This window comes from Pithys albifrons, chromosome 6 (assembly GCF_047495875.1).
Source record: "Pithys albifrons albifrons isolate INPA30051 chromosome 6, PitAlb_v1, whole genome shotgun sequence".
In the NCBI taxonomy this organism is placed as follows: Eukaryota; Metazoa; Chordata; class Aves; order Passeriformes; family Thamnophilidae; genus Pithys; species Pithys albifrons.
Genome location: NC_092463.1, coordinates 23,165,389 through 23,187,723, shown reverse-complemented (window position 1 = coordinate 23,187,723; position 22,335 = coordinate 23,165,389). Strand labels below are relative to the sequence as shown.

At 43.2% G+C, this 22,335-nt stretch overlaps 1 protein-coding gene across 1 annotated transcript; it reads right to left on the bottom strand.

The window, feature by feature from the left end:
* Positions 1-11,567: 11,567 nt before the first annotated feature.
* ZDHHC22 (zinc finger DHHC-type palmitoyltransferase 22) lies at positions 11,568-18,798 on the bottom strand. Its single transcript, XM_071557781.1, has 2 exons — positions 17,853-18,798; positions 11,568-13,716 (listed from the first exon to the last, which is right to left on the bottom strand). The coding sequence occupies exons 1-2, from the start codon at positions 18,409-18,411 to the stop codon at positions 13,451-13,453; spliced, it is 825 nt and encodes a 274-aa protein (XP_071413882.1). The 5' UTR covers positions 18,412-18,798; the 3' UTR covers positions 11,568-13,450.
* Between the last annotated feature and the right edge of the window lie 3,537 nt (positions 18,799-22,335).

Below are 22,335 nucleotides of genomic sequence, written 5' to 3'. Positions count from 1 at the left end.
AAATAATGTTACAGTCAAGAACCAATTTTATACCATTTTTAAAATAAGAGTAGAAGATAGTGCTTAATTGATCTCTGCATACAATTCAGAAACTGTAGTTGCAATGTATTTCACACCAGTCAGTTAATTTTGTATAATTCTCCCTTCAGTTTGTCATGTGGCACCACTGTTAAATGCCCATTAGTAGTAAAAATACTACAGGTGTGTTGGCTTTGTCTTCAACCAATTTTTAATTCTAGTTGATCAATATAAGGAGTCAGTTTTGTTTGACCAACTCTATTTCTTATAAGCTTCAGTGATTTCAGTTAGTTTTGCTCTCTGTGTCCTGGAGTAATTAAAAATTATGTGTTACTCCATTATTTTCTTTCAGTTGTCCAGCTATGTTAATTTAGATCAGTCTACCTATCCATTGAACAGCTGATGCTCTGTTAGTTCTTCCCACACCTCAGTCCTATGAAATCTTCCCTAGTGGTGTGAAATTCCTTGAAATAGTATTGATGATCCAGGGAGCTTCTTGATTAGCTCTGTTAAATTTTTAGTTACAATTTACTCAGACTGGCTGAATTTAAAATGTTTAATAACCATTGTTTAAAATGTTCTGGATTACTTTTTGAAGTGGAAATCAAGCTACTATCATGATCTGAGAGTAATTTTTTAAAATTTTTTCTAATTGCTCAACAGACATTTTTGTGAAATGCTTTTGCCACTGTGCACAAGAGCAATATAATATCTATCTTGAATTGGAGCACTGCCAGCATAGATTTCTTCTGCATCTCATACATATTAAGTAATGGAGGAAATGTACTTTCCAGGGCCAAAGGGGAGTTTCATCAACTTCTTAATTGTTTTCTTCATGTTCTTATTGTGATTGAATTAATTGAGTTAGTTTAATGGAACTGAAATGCTGCTTACTATGGCCCTTCCGCAATCTTTTTTTTTTTCCATAGCAGTAGTAAGGATATTGTTTTTGGCCTCATACATTTACAGGACCAAGAAATCCAATAACAGACAAGAAACCAATCCCTAATGTTTTTTAATAGATAGGACTGCTTGAAAAATTGATGTGTTTTCAATGGAAAACTCAGGTCTTTTTACTGGAAATGAAAATGCATTTTGGTTGAAAGTTTAAGTGTTTTACGGTGCTAGTCATGGCATTCCTTTTTCAGTGAATCTCAAGCATATGGAAACAGGCTGCACTTCGGGAAAGGGAGAAGATGTTTTTTCTCTTCACCCTCATCCCCTTTACCTGGATTGTTTTGGGTTGCCTGCACAGGAAACAGGACCCCCACTTCAATGAAGGGTTCCACCAGCTCATGTTGAAGAGGCAGAAGCCCCCATGAACAGCCCAAAGTGCTCAGTTGTCCGCAGTGGCACAAAACATCACAGTGCCAGACAGGCCTTACTCTGCATGTGCCAGAGGCAGAGTTCAGCACAGTGTAGTGTGGAAAGTGTGAAACCTGAGTAGAAGTAGGAAAACTGTTTTACCTAGGCTGAATGTTAGCAATGCCTATTGGTTTTTGTCTTGCTAAGTATTGTCTCCTGTGCAAATGAGAATGCTATACATGTCCAAGCAGGCTTGGAAGTCAGAATAGAATAGTCTGTATCAAAGCAAAATAGGTTCTCACTGTTCCGCTGACCATGACTGAAACACATTTGCACGGTGATGCTTTCTGAGAACATTCTGGAAGTGGGTTATTGAGATCAATTGAGTGATAAATGGCCAGAAACATTCCAAGACATTTGATTGCAAACTGATTGTGCAAGGACTAAAGTCGGAGCTTAAAGATAATAATCTAAGAAGTGAAACCCCTCCAGATGTATAGCAGGGGCTGCAGCTGGCCCCAGCTGAGACAGAGCAGAGTGGGTGACTGCACTGAGGGCCTGTTGTAGTGCTCATGGTCTGCAGTAGCAGCGTTTGGGTAGAGGCTGTTAAGAGACTGAATGACATTGTCTCTCTTAACTGCAGAGTGAGATGTTGGTACACAGTTAAACCAAGGGCCTAAGTAGCTTCTAGCAGTTCAAAATCAAGCTGGGCAGTCTGGACATGTGCCTCAAGACCAAAGCCAAAGGATGTATTTCTTTGAAAGGCTGAGATGCAAAGGTCAAACTTGCCTGCACATAAAAATTGTTACCCCGCTCATTTTTTCCACAGCCAAACTTAAAAGAGTGATATTAAATGAAGCAGAATGATGCACTGCTTCTGCCTGATTCTGGAGCCAGAAAAGTTATGAGAAGGATTATTGCAGTTTCTAGGACTTGCTGGTTTTTTTTCAAATTCCACTGCTTCTCCAGCACCTAAACACCTAGCAGCCTGAGGCACTGCAGCCATCTGATGTGAAAGGGGTTAGTTTTTCAGGGAGCTTTGTTGGGTGAATGAAAGAAGATGAATGCAAATAAAATTAATACCCTGAATTCATAGGGAGAGTTTACTCCCTGATACTCTTTTTCCTGTACCATGACATTGTAACATCTCTATATCCACAGGTAAAGGAGGAGTACCTCAGAGGAGTACCCATTCTTGCTTCATCTCACAGTTGACTCAGTAACAACCAAGCACTTAGAAGCGATGCAGAGATTCACTATTACTTATAACAGGCCACTGCCTGCATCTCACATTAGTATGAGGAAGGAAGGAAAACACCCTATTGTTCTCCTCAGCATAATTTATCTTTGGGCATGCTTTTGTGATTCCTTTATCACACCCTGTTCTGTTGCAAGATCAGTCCTTAGCACATAATTTTTTCAGTAAATGGACTATTGCGTCCATTTTAGATCCCTTCAAAATATAAATATGACTAAAATTAAGTCTATTTGCCTAAAATTGTTTCTGTTTGGGATGACAACAAATATAGCAGTCAATTCTTCTTGGACTCCTCCCATACATTCCCATGGCACCCAAACTCCAGGTGAGAACTTCTCTAACCTAAGCACACTTAAAACATGAAATTGATATTGGCAATTGCCATTAGCACTGACATGTCTGATGGATGCTTTTGAACTTCTTCCTTTTTTGAGATTTGCCCTGGTGTTTTTCTTAGATACTGTATTTATGATGTGTAGCATTAGCTCTCAATATTACTCTAGTGATGACTATTAATGTTCAGTATTTCCTTAGAATGAGAAAGCATTTCTTTCAAATTGTACGCTGTTCTCAGTGCACAGTACTTTTCCATTGCTTTTCTACAGTCTAAATTGTCACATCAGGTAGAAGATAAAATAAGAACTTCAAGTGAGGAACTAGTTGCCATATGGCTGACACCTAAAATCTTAACAATTTGACAGGAAGAAAGTGGAAAAAAATGAAGTGAATTCCACAAAATTAATGCCATAAGTAGATGACAGCTGTTAGTAAAGGAGGAGGAGAACAAAGGCAAAGAAAAGGAGAGTGAACATCAATGTTACCACAATTTCTTTTCACAGTTGCATGAAAATAGATTTTAAGGTAACCATTCACACAGTGTCCTATATCAGTTTTCCAGGTTTCTTTTTAAAGATCTGAACATCCTATTTTTAAACAAAGATTATTCTTCCCATTTGATTTAGATGTATAATCTGAAATGTATCCTGATGGCGGAGATGAACTCATTTGCTGCTTTCAAGGAGTGCTTGCTTTTCTACCCTACTCTGTCCTCCAGCCAAAAAGGATGCTGTAGGCTGAAGTTTGTGGCTTTAATCCTGCAAATCATACCTACCTCAAAAGCACTTGGCACTGGCATTGCTACTGCTGCAAGAAATAATTCAAGCAATAACATATGGTTGGAATTGAGATGGCCCCAGGCTCAGTTTCTTGTCTCCCTTATAAAAGACACTTTGGTCTCCTCGGCTGTAAAATGAGAAAAGCAAAACTTGTTCCCTATTGTAAAGTACTTTAGCTTTTTATATAGGAATTGCAACAGGAAGACATGGCTGTGGGCTGTCAGGGTTCTGGCACTGGATTTTCAAAAGGCTCACTATCTGTGTGGTTATACTAACCTACATTTGGGTTCATGTAATATATTAAACTAGATAGTCACTGGGTTCATTTCCCCTAATGTAATTCCCCAAGGGGGTATAGAGACTGGTTTCTTATGGGCTGGAAAACTGAGAGGAAGAAATATAGTTGACTTAAATCTCTACTTCTGTGCCTGTCCAGGGAAACTTTTATAAATATCTCAGGGTTGGTAAGGCTAGAGGAATGGAGAGAGTGTTAGCTGGCTGTGTTGCAGACTCTAAAACAACCTTTTGTGGTGTAAGCAGACATCTGTCTTGCTTCACTCATGTATTAATTTATGCCCACACATGTAATTTTCCTCCCCAGCACGTAAGCCCAACAAGTAGCTGTAGTAGTGCTACATGTGAAACTCATGTCAGAAGCCTGGAGGCTTATCAAATGTGACATTTTTCTATCTAAAAAGTTACAATAATTGAAATCAAAAATGCCCTCACTGCAGTCCTGGAAGACGTTGAGTGCTCCAGTCCAACCAACAGAACTGCGAAACACGTGAGTCAAATGAAGGGTGTGAGTAGCATAGCTGCAGTTACGGGGCTGTGCCTGTACTTGGAGTTAGGAATATGCTCAAATAATTTTTCCTGGACTGAGCTACACTGCTCTGCAACTACTAGGACTGAGTGCTTACTTGCATTTGTCTACATGGTTTGCACAAGTTTTTTTGAGAGACACTGGGATTTGTCAAAGTCCAAGGGGAAAAGGATCAGGACACAGGATTTATAAGAACTGACTTGTGAGCAATATAAATTTTTTAAATAATCTCATATGCCTTGTAGTCTGTAATAGTGCATTAACTGAAGAATCTTCAGGTGCACAGTGTTGCTATTTGTACACCCATATAACACAAATGATTGAGCCTTCCTCTCAAAATTCACATTTGTTAAAAGACTTGACATTTGGCTAGTTAAATGCAAAAGGATTATTTTCTCTGATGTAGTGTGGAGACTTCTGACCACCAGAGTAATGCTTCTTACACCTCAGAGACTTCCTGTGGGGAGTGAAAATCCGTACAGCCTCTTAGCACTTCAGCTTAAAAATGAGCCTCAATTTTAGGCTTTTTCTGGAAATTTAAATTTTGTATTGGTTACATTTCCACTGGGGTTTCAGTAAGTAAATTTTATCAAACAAGTATAAAAGGTCATTCTCTCTGATTCATAAATAATAATAGCTGAGCTAATGAAATGTCTGCTTTCTCCTCTTTGCTATTTCCCAGATACTGTGAAGGTCTCCCAATTCTTCCATGCAAATCTTTTCTGTTTTATCAACAATGTTTCCATATATTATTTGGAAAGAGAGGGAGAAGCAGCAAGAGTAAGAAAGATAAAGAAATAATACCCTAAAGTTATATCTGAGTTCAAAAGTGGTCTTAAACCTATTATGACATCTCAATTTGCATGTGTTTATGCAGCTGCCCTGTTAGAGGATCCTGACATTTCCAGAAGTTCTTAACTGGCAATGTTTCATCAAACCATGTGGAAGTTGTGTTATGGGAAGGTAGTATACCTAACTTGTAATTTCAAGGTTAAAAAAATCAAATAGCAATATAAAGATGTTTTCTTCAGTTTGCACAGTCACAGAGTGGTCATTCTGGAGTACCGGAAAGTGTAAAAAAAGATTAAAAAATAAGCACCTGGAGGATCTCTTAGTCCTATTGAAATGCTAAGAAATATTACCATAACTCATCATTGAACAAAATCTACTTTATGGATATAAACTTGTGCCATTCTGTGTCATCTGTCAATTATTGCTGTAGCACTTACAAACAGAAGCCATGTGGGAATCATACTTATGAAGAGAAGACCAAAACCACTGGGGTTTGCTTCTTTCAACATGTTACCTATATATAACTTTATTTGCACAACTATTTGTATTTCACATTACTTCTATGGAATAAATTAGCACTGGTACTAATAAATATTTTAAATCCAGCTGAAATAGCAGAAGTGTAAAGAATAGAAAAGGGTAGCTCTTCTTGGATTAAGCTTGGGCAACTGCCTAGGTAAAAAGTGGAAGGTTCTCTGGTTTGTTTCCCCCCTCTATTATTACTGATTTTTCCAGCAAGAGCAGGCAGTTCCCTATTCCCTGTGATTTACCCTGTTCATTCTGTAGCTCCCCAGATATGAAGATTTCAGTTTCTTCAGTCTAACTTTATTCTAAAGGCTGAGAGTGGAAGAAATGCTGTTTGAAAGTATTTTCTGAAATGTTAACATATAATTTCCTTTACTTAAATTGAACGCTGTTTCTAGTTGATGCTTGTTTGTCCAACAAGAATTATTTCTCCCACCCTCTAAAATACATGCATGGTTGCTGCATTTTCCTCACATCCACTTTAGCTGTAATTTCCCAAGCTAGACAAATACAACAGTTTTTAAGATCTTACAAGTCCATTTTTCAGCTTCTTAATCGTTTATGGCTTTTCTCTGAACTCCATCTGGTTGGTTAATGAAGGCAAAACTGAATGTAATATTCCATATCTTTACTGCATTAGAGAGAGATAGCAAAGGTTTATTGTAATTTTTTTGCTTTGATTTCCTGCTCATATGTAGCCTGCAATCCTGCCATCTTATTCCACAGGTTCATATTAGTTTGTCCGTCATGCCGTAGCTTTCAGGCTGGGTTGGCATGCTCCTTCACATATTTCACACTTTCCTTCTCTTTTCCCAACAACACAATGCATATCCTCATGAGCCCTTGCTGAAATTCATCCTTTCCCAGTAGATCCCAATGGGTGGTTGGATGACAAAGGACAAGTTTTGGTTAAATTAATTCATGAGAGGTAGTCCATACACAAAGCCAAAAGGAGATTGTCTAGAGTAGAAATGTGGTGTTAGCCTCCAGCCTGAGTACAGAATTTTTTCTGCTCCATACCTGGATCCTTCCCTTAGCTTACTGAAAGTTTACGGGACTTTTAGTGGTCTGTTGACAGCCTGCATAGTAACATTTCCTTCTGAGCTGATGGCATCTCTTGCAGCAGGGCACTGGCTTTGCCCAGACTGACTGTGCCTGCCAGCTCCATTGATTATATAGTCAAAGTTCTGACGTGTTTATCTATCCTGAAGCAATGGAATGATCTAATATGGTGGTGGACTGAATCCATACACCTGAAAAACACTCCAGTTCTGGGAGCCAGAAACTGGGTCTTAAAGTTTGATCTGAAGTTTCAGCTTTTCTTCTGGCGTGAAATTATTGTGAGGTTTTCAGAGCTTTGTTTCCAGAGCTTTCAAAGAGATTTTAGGTCTTCAGGAACTGCATCTCTGATAGCTAAGTAGAACTTCATTGCCACATTTTGCTTTCTTAGGCTTCATATTCACAAATTGACTTATTTCCTTGGATGGTTAGTGACAATGGAAGCATAAAGGAAGACAGCTAGAGCTGTCAGTAAATTGCAGGCTAGTGCATACTACTTCAAAGGAATTGATAGATCAGTCAAATAGATTTTTTTATACCCTATAACATGACTTGAAAGGAAAAATGGTTTCTCTTGACAGTAACTTGACTGAGATGTTGGAAGTATTTTCTTTAGTGTAATAAACTGCTTGGTTAATCAAGGTTTTCTCAGACAAATCTATTTTTCTGAGTGTTACAGGTGTTCCCTGGAGAAGAAAATTGTAGTACCAATCCGTACTTGATTGACCTATGATGGTCTTCAGTATTGTGTAAACCACTCTTAATGTAGCACTGGATGTTTTGGGACAACATGCAGTGACAGTCTTATCAAACTCAGTGGACATTAATAAAGAACTGATTCTTGAAATTTGTCAGTAGGAGAACAGGTTCTCCAAGTCCTGAGGGACTCAAAACATTGATCTTAGCATTGAGTTCTTGGGAGTTCCTCCTTAGCGAATCCGTTTTTCCTTTAGGTACTGCTATTTGGAAGTTTCTCTCAAAGTAGCTTTCATAGCTTCTGGACTTTGTGGACCTGTTTGACTTTGGCAGTTCATGTTTAGACCTGCAAGGGTTGCCTGTGTTGTACTGGTCAACAGTTTCCTCCCAGCAATTATAAGCCACTAGGAATCCTGGCTTGTGTTTTTCTTGGGGTTTTTTTGTCACTAATCATAAAGCTCATCTCTGGTCTTAAGCAGTTCTGGATGATAACATAATTCCTTGATAGCAACTTTTGTGACAAGGCTGCATTCAGCAGCTGCTTGTTAACTCCTAGGGCACTCTCCTGTGGGTCCACTGTGTTAACTCCCTTGCCCATATACGATTATTAAGGGTATTTCAATTACAAACCAATCTATTGTTTGTTTCAGCAGTCTGATGATACATAAGTTTAGGCCTTCATCTCTTCTGGTCCAACACAAGCAGCTAAAAGACTGACCTGACAGCTAATGAAAGTTTTCCAATCAGGCATGAAAACAACGTGAATCTGGGAATGAATGGTGGTAAATACAGGCCAGAAGCTGCACATTCCCCCTAGCTGGTCGATATACAGTAAAATCAGTAGCAGACAAATGGAACTTTCACATATAGAGCTTGCTATTGTCATCCACTGCCTTGCCTCTTTTGAAGTAAATTGATCAACATGCTCCATTTATTTTTAATTGATAGCAATTCTAGAACTACTATTAAGGTGACTGACAACATGTTAAATGAGGCACTGTGCAAACAGTGTGTGGCAATGGTACTTGGGAACTTGCATTTTTTATTTGTAAACTGTGGAGACTAGGAGAATCTGTCTCCAAAAGCCTTAGGAGTCATGAGATTGGCTTGCCAGACCTGACATCACTTGCCAGTTAGGTGCAGTAAGACAACCAATGCTGAAAGCTGTTTGGTGTAATGAAGACAAGGCTGCTGCCAGGATGGCTTCATAAGAGGACTGAAGCAGTATTTGGTCCATATTTGCTAACTTTTGGTGTAATCTCCAAGGATTCTTCATTCCCCTGTCTTTCTGGAAAAGAGCTGGAAAAGCAGAGAATGCACATGTGGACATGTAGTTATTAGAGATTATCTTACTGTTTGTTAATTTGCCTGACTTGTGTTTCCATTGATTTGAATATGTAGCAGGGCACAGAGATTCCACATATGCTTTAAATTTTCTTCTCCCTTTATTTATTTATATTGAACAAGTAGGTCATTGCTTTACTCCAACCATGATAGTTCTGGTTAGTCTTCAAAGAACTCAAAGAGAATTATATAACACTGCTGTTGCTACTTATGACTTCTGTCCACACATCTCCTACTTATAACATAGTCTGCTGTTCAAGAGAGAAAAACCCTTTTGGGTCTGCTGGGGCTTTGAGTTTTTTTTCAGCAGAAAGTGATTAGCAATGAGTTTTCTTAGCTTTGTGTTCATTCAGTCAACAATCAATGGAGATAACTTGAATTCTGTTGTCATACCTCATATTGCCTGATGGCTCTCGTCATCCCTACACATCAAATCACTTCTGCGCTCACTGTGGCCACTTTGTCTGATTACTTTCAACCTTGGCTTTTCTTTCTCTCAGTCCAGGACTGCTTGTCCTCCTCCAGTGATCTCCTTACAGTTAATGAGTCTCATCATTCATTTAGTCTGTCTCCTTGCACGTATTTTTAGACTGTGATCATCTCCCTTGAGTTGGCTATTTCTTAAGATAAATGCTATTTCATGTCATCTCCTCTCCTATGTTCCCTCTGCCTTGTTACTTGAGGCTCTTATATTTTAACTCTATATCCTCTGAGGATATATAATGAAGACCTTTTGCATGCAGGCCTTCAGGGCTGCCCAATAGTGTAGTATGAAGAGGAAAATCATCTACTTCTTACTTCATATGGAATTCTTACTATGCATAAGAACACACTTCTGATTTACTTCACAGTTGCATACCCTAATTTGCTCTACACTGTCACTGCAAAGGCTTCTGAGACCTTAGAGGTGACACCATTTGTTCAGGTAGTCACACTTAAATAGCTGTAAGCAACTAAGCACAAGTGTGTTGTTTCTGTGCAAGGTCGTTAGCAACAGCCACTACTGTTATCAGAGAAGAAAAGATGGTCATCTGATTTTTCAAAGCCAGAGAAGCCTTAAGTGCTTTATTTTTAAAACCTTTGTAAGTCTTTAGACATTGTCACAAGAAATCATACTCCAAAATATATTTGCTGTTGCAGGTGGTAGGTAATGAAATGCAAACAGTAAGTATATGACTCTCTCAGCACAGAGGATGAGCTTTTATTATTTATCCATATAAAACTTTAGAGCCATTGAACTGATTTAGAATTTGTGACATTGCCATTGAGCTCAGCCTTCATTTACTGAATCATAGTGAAGAGCAAAGGTTCTGTTCACAGTTGTTGAGCCTTGGTACATTTTCTTGCCAAGGCTTTCAATAAGTACAGAAAGGTATGACAAAGAAGGGATGTCAGGGCAGCTGGCTAATTAAAAAGCTACTCTCCACTGTTCCTGCAGAATCCCTACTGCACCCCAAACAGGGCAGTTGGCATATCTGGGAATGAGCAGGGAAATAAGCTAATATACAGGGTCAATCCAATGTTACATTTTTATAGCTCTTTCCATCCCAGAGGATCATAACTATAAAGGCTGTATCCATCTGAAAGTCCCACCACTACTGCTGAAATCCAGTAGTTTGCTGCAAAGGAACCATTTAGCTGCATAAAATGGTGATGCAGCAATGTACAGCCAGGAACACAGGTGTTTGACAGGAAGAGTAGTTATGCATGACTGTGCTGTGCTGACTCAGACTAGGATTTGTGCTGCTGCAAGGACTGAAGTTTTGTGGTGGGGCAGACAGCTGTGACCCTGACACAGGGGCCAGGCATGATCAAACCCTCATGGGAAGAGGCAACAGGCTTCTCAGGCAACTAATCCTGTTATACTGGGTGGATTCTGTCCTTGCAGAGTGGCCCACTGAAACTCTCAGCTGGTTGCCCTTCTCAGTGTGCACCCCGAAAGAGCTTTACAGCCCAAGGCACTGTGGTAGCAGGTGCTGAGTGTTCTGAGCTGCCTGAGACTGTAGTGGCCATCAAACACCAAAAGCAGAGGGCAAAGATGTCACACCATAACTTCTGCTGGTGGGAGGTAGCTGCTGGATGAAATGTTGAGAGCCTGTTGTCTTTAAGTACATAAAAAAGAAGAAGCTGGATCACTGAGTCTGTGGAATAAGAATAATCCTGGGAATCCTTCCAAGGTCAGGTGTATGGCATGAGACACTGGCTCTGGTCCCAGCATCAAGGTGACTGTCTGCTCACCTTGATGCCATTTGCCGGTAAGGAATAATTTATGTCAAGATGCTGTTTGTGGATGATGATAATAGCTTAATTTTCCCTTAGCTTTCAGTTGAGGTTGATAGTGTAATTCATAGATAGAAGTTAGAATGGGTCTGCAAACTGGTTATTAGATGCATTTTTAGATTGGTCATTACATTAAAGTAGGGAAGATGAAAGAACTTCTCAAAAATCACATGATGAATTATAGGCAAAGCCAATAAACAAATCCTAACTTCTTCCTTCAACATGTCTGTGTGTATACTGTAACAACTATACAGAGACAGCTAATGACATCTAACTGTAAAAAAGCACAATACAGCTCATGTAAAAATCAGAACACTTTTTATTGTTCACAGTTAGTGAAAATACAGCATATTACACATGGAAACAGCGGTGTGCTTATGCAAACACACACAGCATGGGAGGACGTAGATCCTACATGTTTTAATTATCCAGCTAAAGGGTTTTCCAGTATATTTTCAAGGTTACTTTGCTCATCACAATTGACTTCGTTTGTTATCAATTCAAACGCGTATTCGAGTGTGAAGCAGTAAAAGACCATTACAAACCTGTAGGAATGAGTGCTTCTGTTCTGGCTTGTCAGAAATGCAATGATGAAAGCAAGGTGCATTCCCCTACCTGGGATGCACAAAGAGCATTTCTGAGGAAGGAATAACATTTTTCATGACTTGTCAGCATACTCCCCACCCTATCAAAGAGAAGCAATGGATTCCTATCCAGCCCACATAAGCTGATGCAGTTTGCCAAAACAGAGACTGCTGGTTGCAGCTGCTGGGAAATCCAGTGCTATGATCCCGGTAGAGACGTCATGGTATCCTTTCTTAAGGCACCTATTAGCATACGATCTCAGCACTGATCTCATGGGTTGTTGCTGCAGCTAAAAAGCAACTGACACATTAAGTTGATTAATCTCTTTAGTAATTCTATTAACCTCCCTAATGGAGTTATAACATGGTTGAATTTACCCCTCTTCAGCAATGCGAGAGGGAATTGCCCTGGAGAGCCTGTAACTACAGTGTAGCAGGGATGTCTGAGATAACTATTCTTCTGTTTGTTTTAGTGCAAAATGAAGTGTCCTGATAAGCTGGAAACCCTCCCTGTCTTCTGAGATTTTGAACTCTTCACAGCACTAATGGTGCAGGTGTCCCTGCAAGAGGATGATGCATCAGGGCTTCTACACAGCAACAAGATTCTTGGTGTCCTCCCAGCTGCTCGCTGTGTGTCCACATTTCCCTCTGTTGCTCTCATAGGCATGCATAGCCTGCCTCATCATACAGCTTCCCAAGCACAACCTTTTCATTCACTTTTGCTGTTTCCTATCCTTGAGCCTCCATCTGATCATGATTTATCTGCTTGCTGCTCCCTATCAGAAGGGCACCTTTGCCTGGACACTGTCACTGGATATAGGACTGCTAAAATAAGTAGCAGACCTACAGTCCTGACATATCATTGCATAGAGAGCACATCAAGAACAGAAATGAGAAATTCTCAACTTCTCTTTGTTTTCCTTCTGATTTTCTAGGCTGTGAAGGGAAGGCTTACCTGCCTCATTAGCCATGTGCATAGCCTGCTTCTAGGGCAGCTTGATTGCATTGCAGTCCCATTGTTAAGGGTTTCTCAGTACTGTGAATCATAGAATCATGTCCTGAGTTGGAAGGGACCCACAAGGATCACTGAAATCCAACTCTTGGCCTTGCACAGGACAACCCCAAGAATCCTATCATATGCCTGAGATCATTGTCCAAACACCTCTCGAGCAATGCTTATGGAACAATGCTCTCATGTGAAGTTACCTCAGGTATGTCACCCGGCCTCAAACAGGCATCCTGCAAATCCCTGCCAAGAAGCAAACACCATTTTTACAGTCTACCACCAAAGTCCAGCCTCTCTGAAAGATCCTGCTGTGGTTTGTTAGGACTATATAGGGTGACTACTGGGGCTGGAGGAGTCAAGCAGGAAGCCACAGGAAGGTCTGAGTAATTTTTGGGCTAGTTCAAAGACTGTTGCCACATATGCAGGTGCAGTCATGTGACTACTAAGCTGCAGTATCTCATCTATGTGGTTAGTAATCTCCATGTTAATATGCTAAATTTATTCTGTTTGATAACCCATCCTCTCCTCCCACAGCGGCTGCAATCCCAAAATATGGAGTAGCCCAGCTCTTTAGTGATGCAGGAGGCAGTGAGAGAGACAGGGAAGGTGATGTGTGCACAGGATACACACACACACACAGGAATTTTATTTTCCTTTCTGCCTACTGCAGTCACTTTCCACATTCAGCACGGGGATGAGAAGTCCTAGCAGCCACCTCTTGCCAAAGATCTCTTGCAAGTTCTCCCTCCAGGGCCGTGCTCTTACCACCATCCCTTTCCGCACCTGGTACCGAGTCTGCCCACGCAGGATCAGCAGCATCTGGTGGCAGCAGAAGCCAGCACAGGCCAGTCCGATCCCAAGCCAGAGGTAGAGCATGAGGATGACAAACATCTCAGAGCTAAGGAGAGCTCCTGCAGACCAAGAGTCAGGGGGAGGGAGGACAATAAAAGAAAGCTTAGACACACCTCACATGCAGTGTAACACTCAGCCCTGAGAACCAATGAGCAACCTGTTTTCTCTGGCCAGGAGTGGGCAGGTAGGAGCAAGACAGGCTGGTTGTTCTAACTATATTAACTTAGTTCCTTCTGGGGAAATACTAAAATGATAATGGTCTCTGTACACCTCTCCTTTTGCTGTTAATGTGAGGATATAGATTATAGGGACAAATTCAGCCAGAAGTGAAGCGTGTCTGTAAGATACCAGCACTATTTTGAAGAATGATTTATTTGTTTAAGGATTTACTTGCTGATCACAGTGAATCTAAGATTTTGAGGTTTTTGAAGTGAGAAGTGGATCCTACAGCATGTAGATGCTTCCAGAACCCTTACTATGTTTATTAATACCAGGTAAAAAGATCTGAGATTTCTCTCTCCACCCTGCCCTTCTCTGTCCAATATATGTGTATATATATCTATATCTATATATACATTTATGTTAAAAAAGAAAAAAAATCAATTATTACTTTCCTACTTTTGGCCAAAGGCAGTTTTCATATGAATGCAAGAAAGAAATAGAAACCTTTTCAAAATACAATCCAAATTCCTTTTATAAGGTGCTGCTAGAATGCTCAAAGTACTTTGTATGTCTAAAGCTCCTCATTCAACAGGGGTTTTTTAGCATATATTTATGTTTAATGTATTTAAATATATTCTGTGGGCCCTTTCCTCTCCAATGGTTTTAGAACTCCTTCTGGAAAATGTTAGTGTAACAGCAGGTATCACTGAGTGACATTTCAGTGCATAAAGCAATTTAACCCATTAATATAATATTCTCTGTGTGCTCATATGATGTTTACGCTAGTATTTTGTCTATATTGGTGTGTTATTAAACACCCAATTTACACAAAGGGAATTAAATGTGTGTCACTACTGGTATAAATAGCTGATATACTCTCACTTGTTCCTGCAAGGAAATAAAAAATCTCTCACATGTTCCTGTCCCTCTGGAAGACCATGGCCCCTACAAGAGCAACTGTGGTGGAGCAGGGATTGGATGGACAGAAATGTGCTGCCTAAAACAGGTACATGGCTTCTTCAAATTTTAAGTTCAATACAAGGGTCACTGATATGCATCTCTTGCTTCTCTAATGCAGAAGGCTGGATTAGGTGGCATCATCTGGTTTTGCAATCTGTGAATCCTGCCTTCACCACCTGGCAGTGCTGTAAGTGAGAGATTGGGGCAGGTTCCTCTGAGGATGATTTGTAAGGACACTGACTACAGCCTCAAGCTTTCAGAGATTGTCCTCACTTGAAAAACACTCAGGAGTCATGTAGTTTTCTTCCTAAATGCAATGTCATCTTTCCCTTCTTATTAGATCCCATTCAGCTCAGTGGGCTTCTCATGCAATACATCAAGAACAAGCCCCATAGGATAATGACAAATCCTCATACCAATTCTGTCAGAATTACTTAATCTACCAGGTAGGAAGCTCAGAGCCAGATATGGGATTCTCTGTCCCTATTTTACTGGACCAGAATGTGATAGACATTTTTTCTTTCCTACAGCTGATACCCAGATGGGATATGGAGAAATACAGCTTTCAAAAGAAATTTTCTTTAGAGCCTTTGCAAGGTGGCTCTAAGCTTTATTTATATGAGCTGCTGAAATTCAACATCCAGAAAGTAATTACCCTTGCTTCCCCTTGAAAATATTAAGCATCTCTGAGCCATCCTTTCCAGACTCATGATTTTTTTAACCTTTTCTTCAGGTTACCTACAGAAAGCATTTTCTATAATTTCTCCAGTGGATCCAATTTGACCTGTGTTTACAAAAGTGCTCTCCATTTGTTCCTCATCACCACAGTCCCTTTTAGTCTCAGATTCACTTTTGCTCTAAATGACCTGGTATGATTTCAAGCTTATTGCCATACATTATCTATGACAGAAAAGCTGAATCATAGGCTGCAATTATAGACTTTGGGTCAGATTCTGAAATCCATGCTTGAGCACAGTCTGGGCACAATGAGCCAGCTGAAAATTTTCCCAGCATGAAAACAGGGAACTCTTGGTTGCCATAAGACCAGCCAATTCACCCTTTATCCCCCTTTACTCCTTCTGCAGTACAGTGGGCATGATGGAGAAGAGGAAAAGTAAAGTTTTTTCCCCTGCTATAACAATTTTTTTTGATCATACAACAACCCTTAAGAAATAGTTACATTAGCTGAAAAATACTGCATGGGCAACCCTTCCAGGTATCTGTTCGAGACTGTGTTTTTCTTAATTGAATTAGAGGTTAAATGTGCTGGAAGAAGCTCAGTAGGCCCTTCTTCCCAAGCAATCAAGACACCACATGCTTGTATATTGCTGTGTGAGGCAGCAGTTCTCATCCCAGCAGAACTAGAGGTTTGGTGGGAGCTGCTGGGATCTGCTGCCTCTCACGGGTGCTCTGGCTCCCAACTCTGCACCCAACCCCATTTTGTCCCACTCAAACACTACCTGTGTTTGGCATTGCAGTTGCTGATACTAGAGCTGGGTCATTTCAGTAGTTCTGCAAAGGTATGCCAGGACCCAGCTCGGTGCAGATGAGCCCTCAGAATCAGAGAGAACTAATTCCTTGATAATCTCCTCCTACATCCCTGCTCCCCCTCCCAGGCTGCTGTGCCGAGCAGAGCTTAGGCACAGGGAAAAATCACTCCCAGTGTTTTTAATGCTAGTGAAGCTCATGCTACATTATTTACAAAAATTCTTACAGGTGGAAAAATGACTCCATAAAAATGTCATGGCAGGATTTCATGTTTATTGTCTTTCAGTGATTACCATGACAAATCTGCTAATTTGCCAAGTAGAGAGATATTTGTTTGTTTTCAGATGGCAACCCTACAAACCCAGCCTGGAATCTGAAAAGCAAGCGGGGGCCTCTCTGGCTCCTGTATCCTCAGCAGTGAAGACTCCACACTCAGATCATAATCAACACTTCTAGTGACAGTGCACGAGCCAAAATAGACTTTCTTCTTATTGAGCTCAGCTGGATCTGCAAAGCTAAAATACATGGGATACCTATTTTAACCTAGTAGAAGCTGATCTAAGCATGCAAGGCTGCATAGAGGGGAAGTGGCATTTTTCTGTAGTTGCTTTCAGAGCAGAGTAACAGTCTAAGCTGTCTGCATAGTCCCTTCTCTGAGGCCAGATTCTGTCTAGCTCTTCAGTGTGGACAGAGAAAGGTTTGAGGTTGGAGAGTTTGAGGGTATGTTGAAAGATGAAGAGGCAAGACTGGAAGAGCAGAGGATGAGTTATGGAAACAAAATAAGGAGAGGGAAGAAGAAGGTTTGTGGAGATTTATGGAAAGGCAGGGAGAGAGGGGAAAGGGGAAGAAGTAGAAAGAAGGGATGGCAGCAAGGAGGAGGTATCTGCTTTTGGTGTAGAGCTCTTGCAAAGAGTGGGCACAGAGAATTTCCCATGGTTCTCTGTGGACTTGTGTCCCAGACTAGAGCCACAAGAGAAGTGGCTAATCATGTCACATTAACTCCTCACAGTTTCTGTTGCCTGAATCCCAATTCTCCAGTGCTGGAAGAATGAAAAGGTCTCAGTAGGCTTGCACTGCCAGGAGACAGGAGATGGGTGACAGTGGAGGGAGTGAGTGGATCTGAATGAAGAGAATGAGGGCATATCTTCTGGAATTTGGGGAACTTGCACATTTGTAGGATATAAAAACCTATAGAACCCCCCACCTCTCTCTGTAGGACAGGCAAGTTTCTCCACACCTGCAGTACAATGAGTGAAATTCACCTACTCGGTCTAATTGCAAGACATGCCCTGCACAACAGATAGCCCTATTCTGTCACCAGCAAGTTGGTTATGGAGCATTTTCCAGAGCCTGATGCATTAGGAATAAGGCCGTGGCTGTAATATGGAGTAGGTCCCTGCTTCTATTTCAGGTGAAGCAAAGTCCTTTGCAAAGGCTGTTTCTACTGTCCAAAGAAGGCCAACTGCCCTTCTTACCCATCTTCTACCACCCCTCCACAACTCAGCTATCCAAGGAAGATCAGGCCCCCATCCCAGGAACCCTAGAGGAGGAACACATTTGTTATCTCTGAGCAAGGAGCCCTTACCTGAGAAGAACTGGCTGATGGAGTGAGGCAGAAGAGTGAGGAAGGCCAGTGGGTCCACAAAGGACATGGAGAGCGTCGCAGAAATGTAAGCCATGCCTGCCACTAGAGAGTCAAGGCAAGCCAGGGAGGTGTAGAGGCAGAACATGATGAAGTTTCGCATGTTCCTGCTCCCGATGCAGTTCCCTGTGAAGAAACAGTGGTGGTCATGCCTCTGGGTGACTCTGGCACACAGTCTACAGAAGTGAGTGCTGGGCAAGGCTGAGCCAGGGGACCTGCTTCCATCCAGCCAGTCCACCACTTCGGCTCCTTTGCCCAAGTTTAAGTCCTTGCCCAAGTCCTCGGGGGAGCTCTGGATCACAAGGACGTAGTTGCCCAGGGCATTAGCTGAGAGGAAGAGGAAGAGGGCCCCATGCAGCAGAGCAGGAGAAAGAAGTAGGGTAGTGGAAGGGTCTCTGAACATGCTGGGGATGAAGAGAAAAATCTGGAGGACGAAGGTCACTAGGGAGATGCACAAGAAGTAGGCTGGAGCCACAACATTGAGCAACCTGAGAACTAGCATTGCGGATTACATTCCTGCGAGGGAAAGCAAGGAGAGAAGGAACATCACCGCTCCGGCTGCACACTTCATCCTTCCATTTCCTGCCGGGTCCTGGCCCCGCTGACTCCGGGAAATGCCCTCCGGGGTCCGGTCTCCCTCGCCGCCAGCCCACGGCCCCTGCCGGCCGGGGCAAAGGTACAGCCGGTGAGCGGCGACCGCTCCCCGGCGCCCAGAGGAGACACCCCGGTTCCGGCGCCTGCCTCCGGGGAACTTGCAGCAGGGATGCCCCGGAGGGGTTGCGGCGGCTGGAAGGGGAGAGGCGGCTCCCGTGGTGTGCAAGCGATGTGGGCACCGCTCTGTTCGCCTAGCAGAGTCCCTCTGCCAGGCAGGGTCAGTTTTGGTATTGTATGAGAGGAAAAAAGGTGGTGCTGGAGGAGGGGGGAGTGAGTTGGAAAGGAGGGGTGGGAGGAGGAGAAGGGGAGGGGGGAGAGGTTGCTCTAATCCACTGCAATACGGATCAAATCCAGTGCTCTAATTTATCCCTTAAAGCCACGGATCTACAGATTACCTCTACGACCACTGCCCTGTTCTGCACGAAATTAGAAAATGTACAAAACAGCTGGTCAAGTGCTGTCCGGAGGCAACCTGCGGCGCTCGGCTACCGAGCCGGGGCGGCCCCGCAGCTGCAGCTGCGGCTCCGACCGGGCACGGCGCATCCCCGCCGGGCGGGCGGGCACCCCCGGCCGCGGGGCTCAGCCTGCATCGGCAGGGTACGGGAAAGCCCGGCGGGCCACACGAGACGGGCAGCTAGCTGGGTGGCCGTGCGGGAGCGCCGGCATCCCGCGCACCCCCATGCCGGCAGACCCAAGGACTCCCGACCGCCGTGGTGTCTGCAGAGCCCCGGCGACCGGGAGGGATCCCCGCCTCGGCCCCGCGGCGCTGCCACCTTGCAGTCCCCTTGTTCCAAGGCGCGGCGGGTGCCGCCCGGTACCGGCGCGTCTGGCGCCGGCGGAGCCGCTGCTAGAACTGGCTGTGCCGAGATCCCCATGGCAGCCGAGCCGGAGCACAGCCTCGCGTCTGCCCTGCTCTCCCTTTCCCTCTGTCTCCCTCTGCCTTTCCCTCTCCCCTCCTGCTCTTTACCTGTCCTGCTCGGTTCGGCCTTGTCCTGTCCCTCTTCTCTCTGTCCCTGGCCCGTGTCTGTCTCGGTCCGTCTAATGCCTCGTGTCTCTCCCTGTCCCTGTACTTGTCTCTATGCTTTTCATCCCAGGTCTTCTATTCTTCCCTCTCTCTCTCTTTATCTCGCTCCCCAGTCCTGTTTTTGTCCAGTCCTCTCCCTCCCCGACCCCTCCCCAGGTCGCTGCCCCAGTCCGGGCCCCGCCCCCCCGGAGCTGTCCCTTCAGCACCACCCGCACCCGCTGCAAGTCCCTCCATCTCCCTTCGAGGATGACCCAGGCCCTGGGGAAGAGAAGGATGTTCCTGGAGCTCTGAGGTCCTGACAAAATCCCATAGGGAGAGCAGAGGGGTGGGGACGCTCTGCTGCTCCAGCCCATAGAGCACCCTTGCTTCCCACAGTGTGGGTGAGGGAGGCAAGGTGAGGTTTCTGTGTGTTCTCATGCTGCCCCAAAGCAGGCCCTGTTGGAAACAGCACTGGAGGCAAAGGGAAATGTGAGGGTGAGTCTCTGCAAGTTTAAAGCCTCCCTAGGTTTGCAGGGCACCTTAACACAGCAGCAGAAAAGACCTTGAGCTGGGCAAGATGGTGTCTGGGCAGTATGACATGCTGGTAGAAGTTTTGGAGACACGTGTTTGCTCTCTGAGAGCTGCACACCCTCACCCCCCTGTGCCCACCCACGCCGTCCTTGTACTGTCTACACAGGCGCTGTGTACAGTCTCTCCTTCTCCTACACACCTACGTGCTGCACCTCCCAGCTCTGATGAATAGCATCCCTCTCTCCCTGCACAGATGAGCCACTCCTGACGGGAGAAGGGGAGAAAAGAGGTCTGCTGGGCTGCAGCTGTGCCCCTGGAGACAGTCAAACTCTGCACTGGTCAAAAGTCAAAGAAAGATGCATTTTACCAAATCTTAGGTCCTAGGCTTACTGGTCAGCCCTTCATCACAGACTCTGCTTCTTCACAAGAGACTCCTCCTTTGCCTGAAGATTCAAAGCAAATAAAGTGTTTTTCATGTCTTGGTTTCTAGGGAGAGAGGTCTTGAGGAGAGAGTGACTGCGCTTGTCTCCTGCACATGCACTAGCATGGAAGGTGATGACAACAACTGAGTCTTCAAGGGTCGTTCATTAGAAGTAACTTCTTTTTTTCTCCTTGATAACTTTCATGATTCAACATTTCTGAGAAAAGCAGTGGCAATAATACAAGCAAGTGCAAACCAAGCTTGTAGGCACTGGATCTGCAGTGATGAACAGCTAAGAAACACTCCCAGCAGAACTGGAGGGAAAGCTGCTCAGAGCCAATCTAGCTTTCACTCCCACCTCCCTCATTCTCCTGTCACGATTACTGAGAATAAAAATTCTCCAATATTCCCTCAGCTCATCAATTTAGAGTAGACTAAGTCTTGCAATAGAGATACGTGACCCAGTCTGGATTTTATCTTTAAATAATCAGACAGTGTTTTCTCCATATTTTAGCAGCTTACATCAAAATAATAATAAAAAAATTACAGAGAAATCTTTTCATGTCATGAAAGAGTCCTGACTGAAGGGACTGCATCTCATGAAAGACATTAAGCCTCCCTGTGTAGGGAACATCAAAGGAAGGGAAGGGAAGGGAAGGGAAGGGAAGGGAAGGGAAGGGAAGGGAAGGGAAGGGAAGGGAAGGGAAGGGAAGGGAAGGGAAGGGAAGGGAAGGGAAGGGAAGGGAAGGGAAGGGAAGGGAAGGGAAGGGAAGGGAAGGGAAGGGAAGGGAAGGGAAGGGAAGGGAAGGGAAGGGAAGGGAAGGGAAGGGAAGGGAAGGGAAGGGAAGGGAAGGGAAGGGAAGGGAAGGGAAGGGAAGGGAAGGGGTGTTTATGATTTGTCACTGTCAAAATAGTGGGTTTATATTTTACTCTATAGCAAAAAATTCCTCTTTCAGTGCTGTTTGCAGGATGGGTGAGAAGTGAACTAGGGATGGATTTGCCTATGCATATGCATGTGTATATAAGACAGTGATGGGTAAATAAGGAGATCAGCACAGGGAGAAAATGAAAAATGGGAACAGTAATTAATTTGGAGCAAGTATGAAAAAGTATTTTCTCCTGCTCTGAAACCAGTATCATGAGATAACTTCAACGTATGACATTCAGAAATATTATGCCCCTTTTTCTTCTCTGAGTCTTGTTGTGACCCGGGAGTTGGAGTATTTTGCCATTCTGATTTTCAACCATAGATAAATCACTTCATCCATGTGTCAAGATTTTCTTGTCTTTTGAGTAGGGCAGGGATTATGCTATATGCCTTTCTTTGGAAGATCTTCACAGCTGGACAAAAAACCCACATCATGATGCTGAGTGTCACCACTCCACTCTTCCCTGCTGGTCAGTTGTGTGGAGGGACTTTTCCTGGTATGGACTCTATCCCAATATGTCCCTTCAGCAAGTGGGGTAGGAAGCCACTGACATAATATATACAGTTGTCAGCTGGTGATTTTATCCTCTAGTTCTATCACCTGGGCTACTCTTGATAATGACTAGCAGATGACAGTTGTAATAGCTTTGTCTCCAGATCTCCTAGTTCCTTGTGCTCAGAGATTTTAAACAGAATAAATACTGAGCCTGTTTATGCCATGCTCTGATACATCCTGCTCGACATCTTTCAAAATCTTCCTTTAAATTGCATGACAAATTATGTATAATTTCTTTCAAACCAAAATGTGCATTGCCTCATACATTCCCATTAGTTTAGCATTCAGAATACAGTCTGATGGTGGTTTTTCTCTGAAATTAGTCAGTTAATC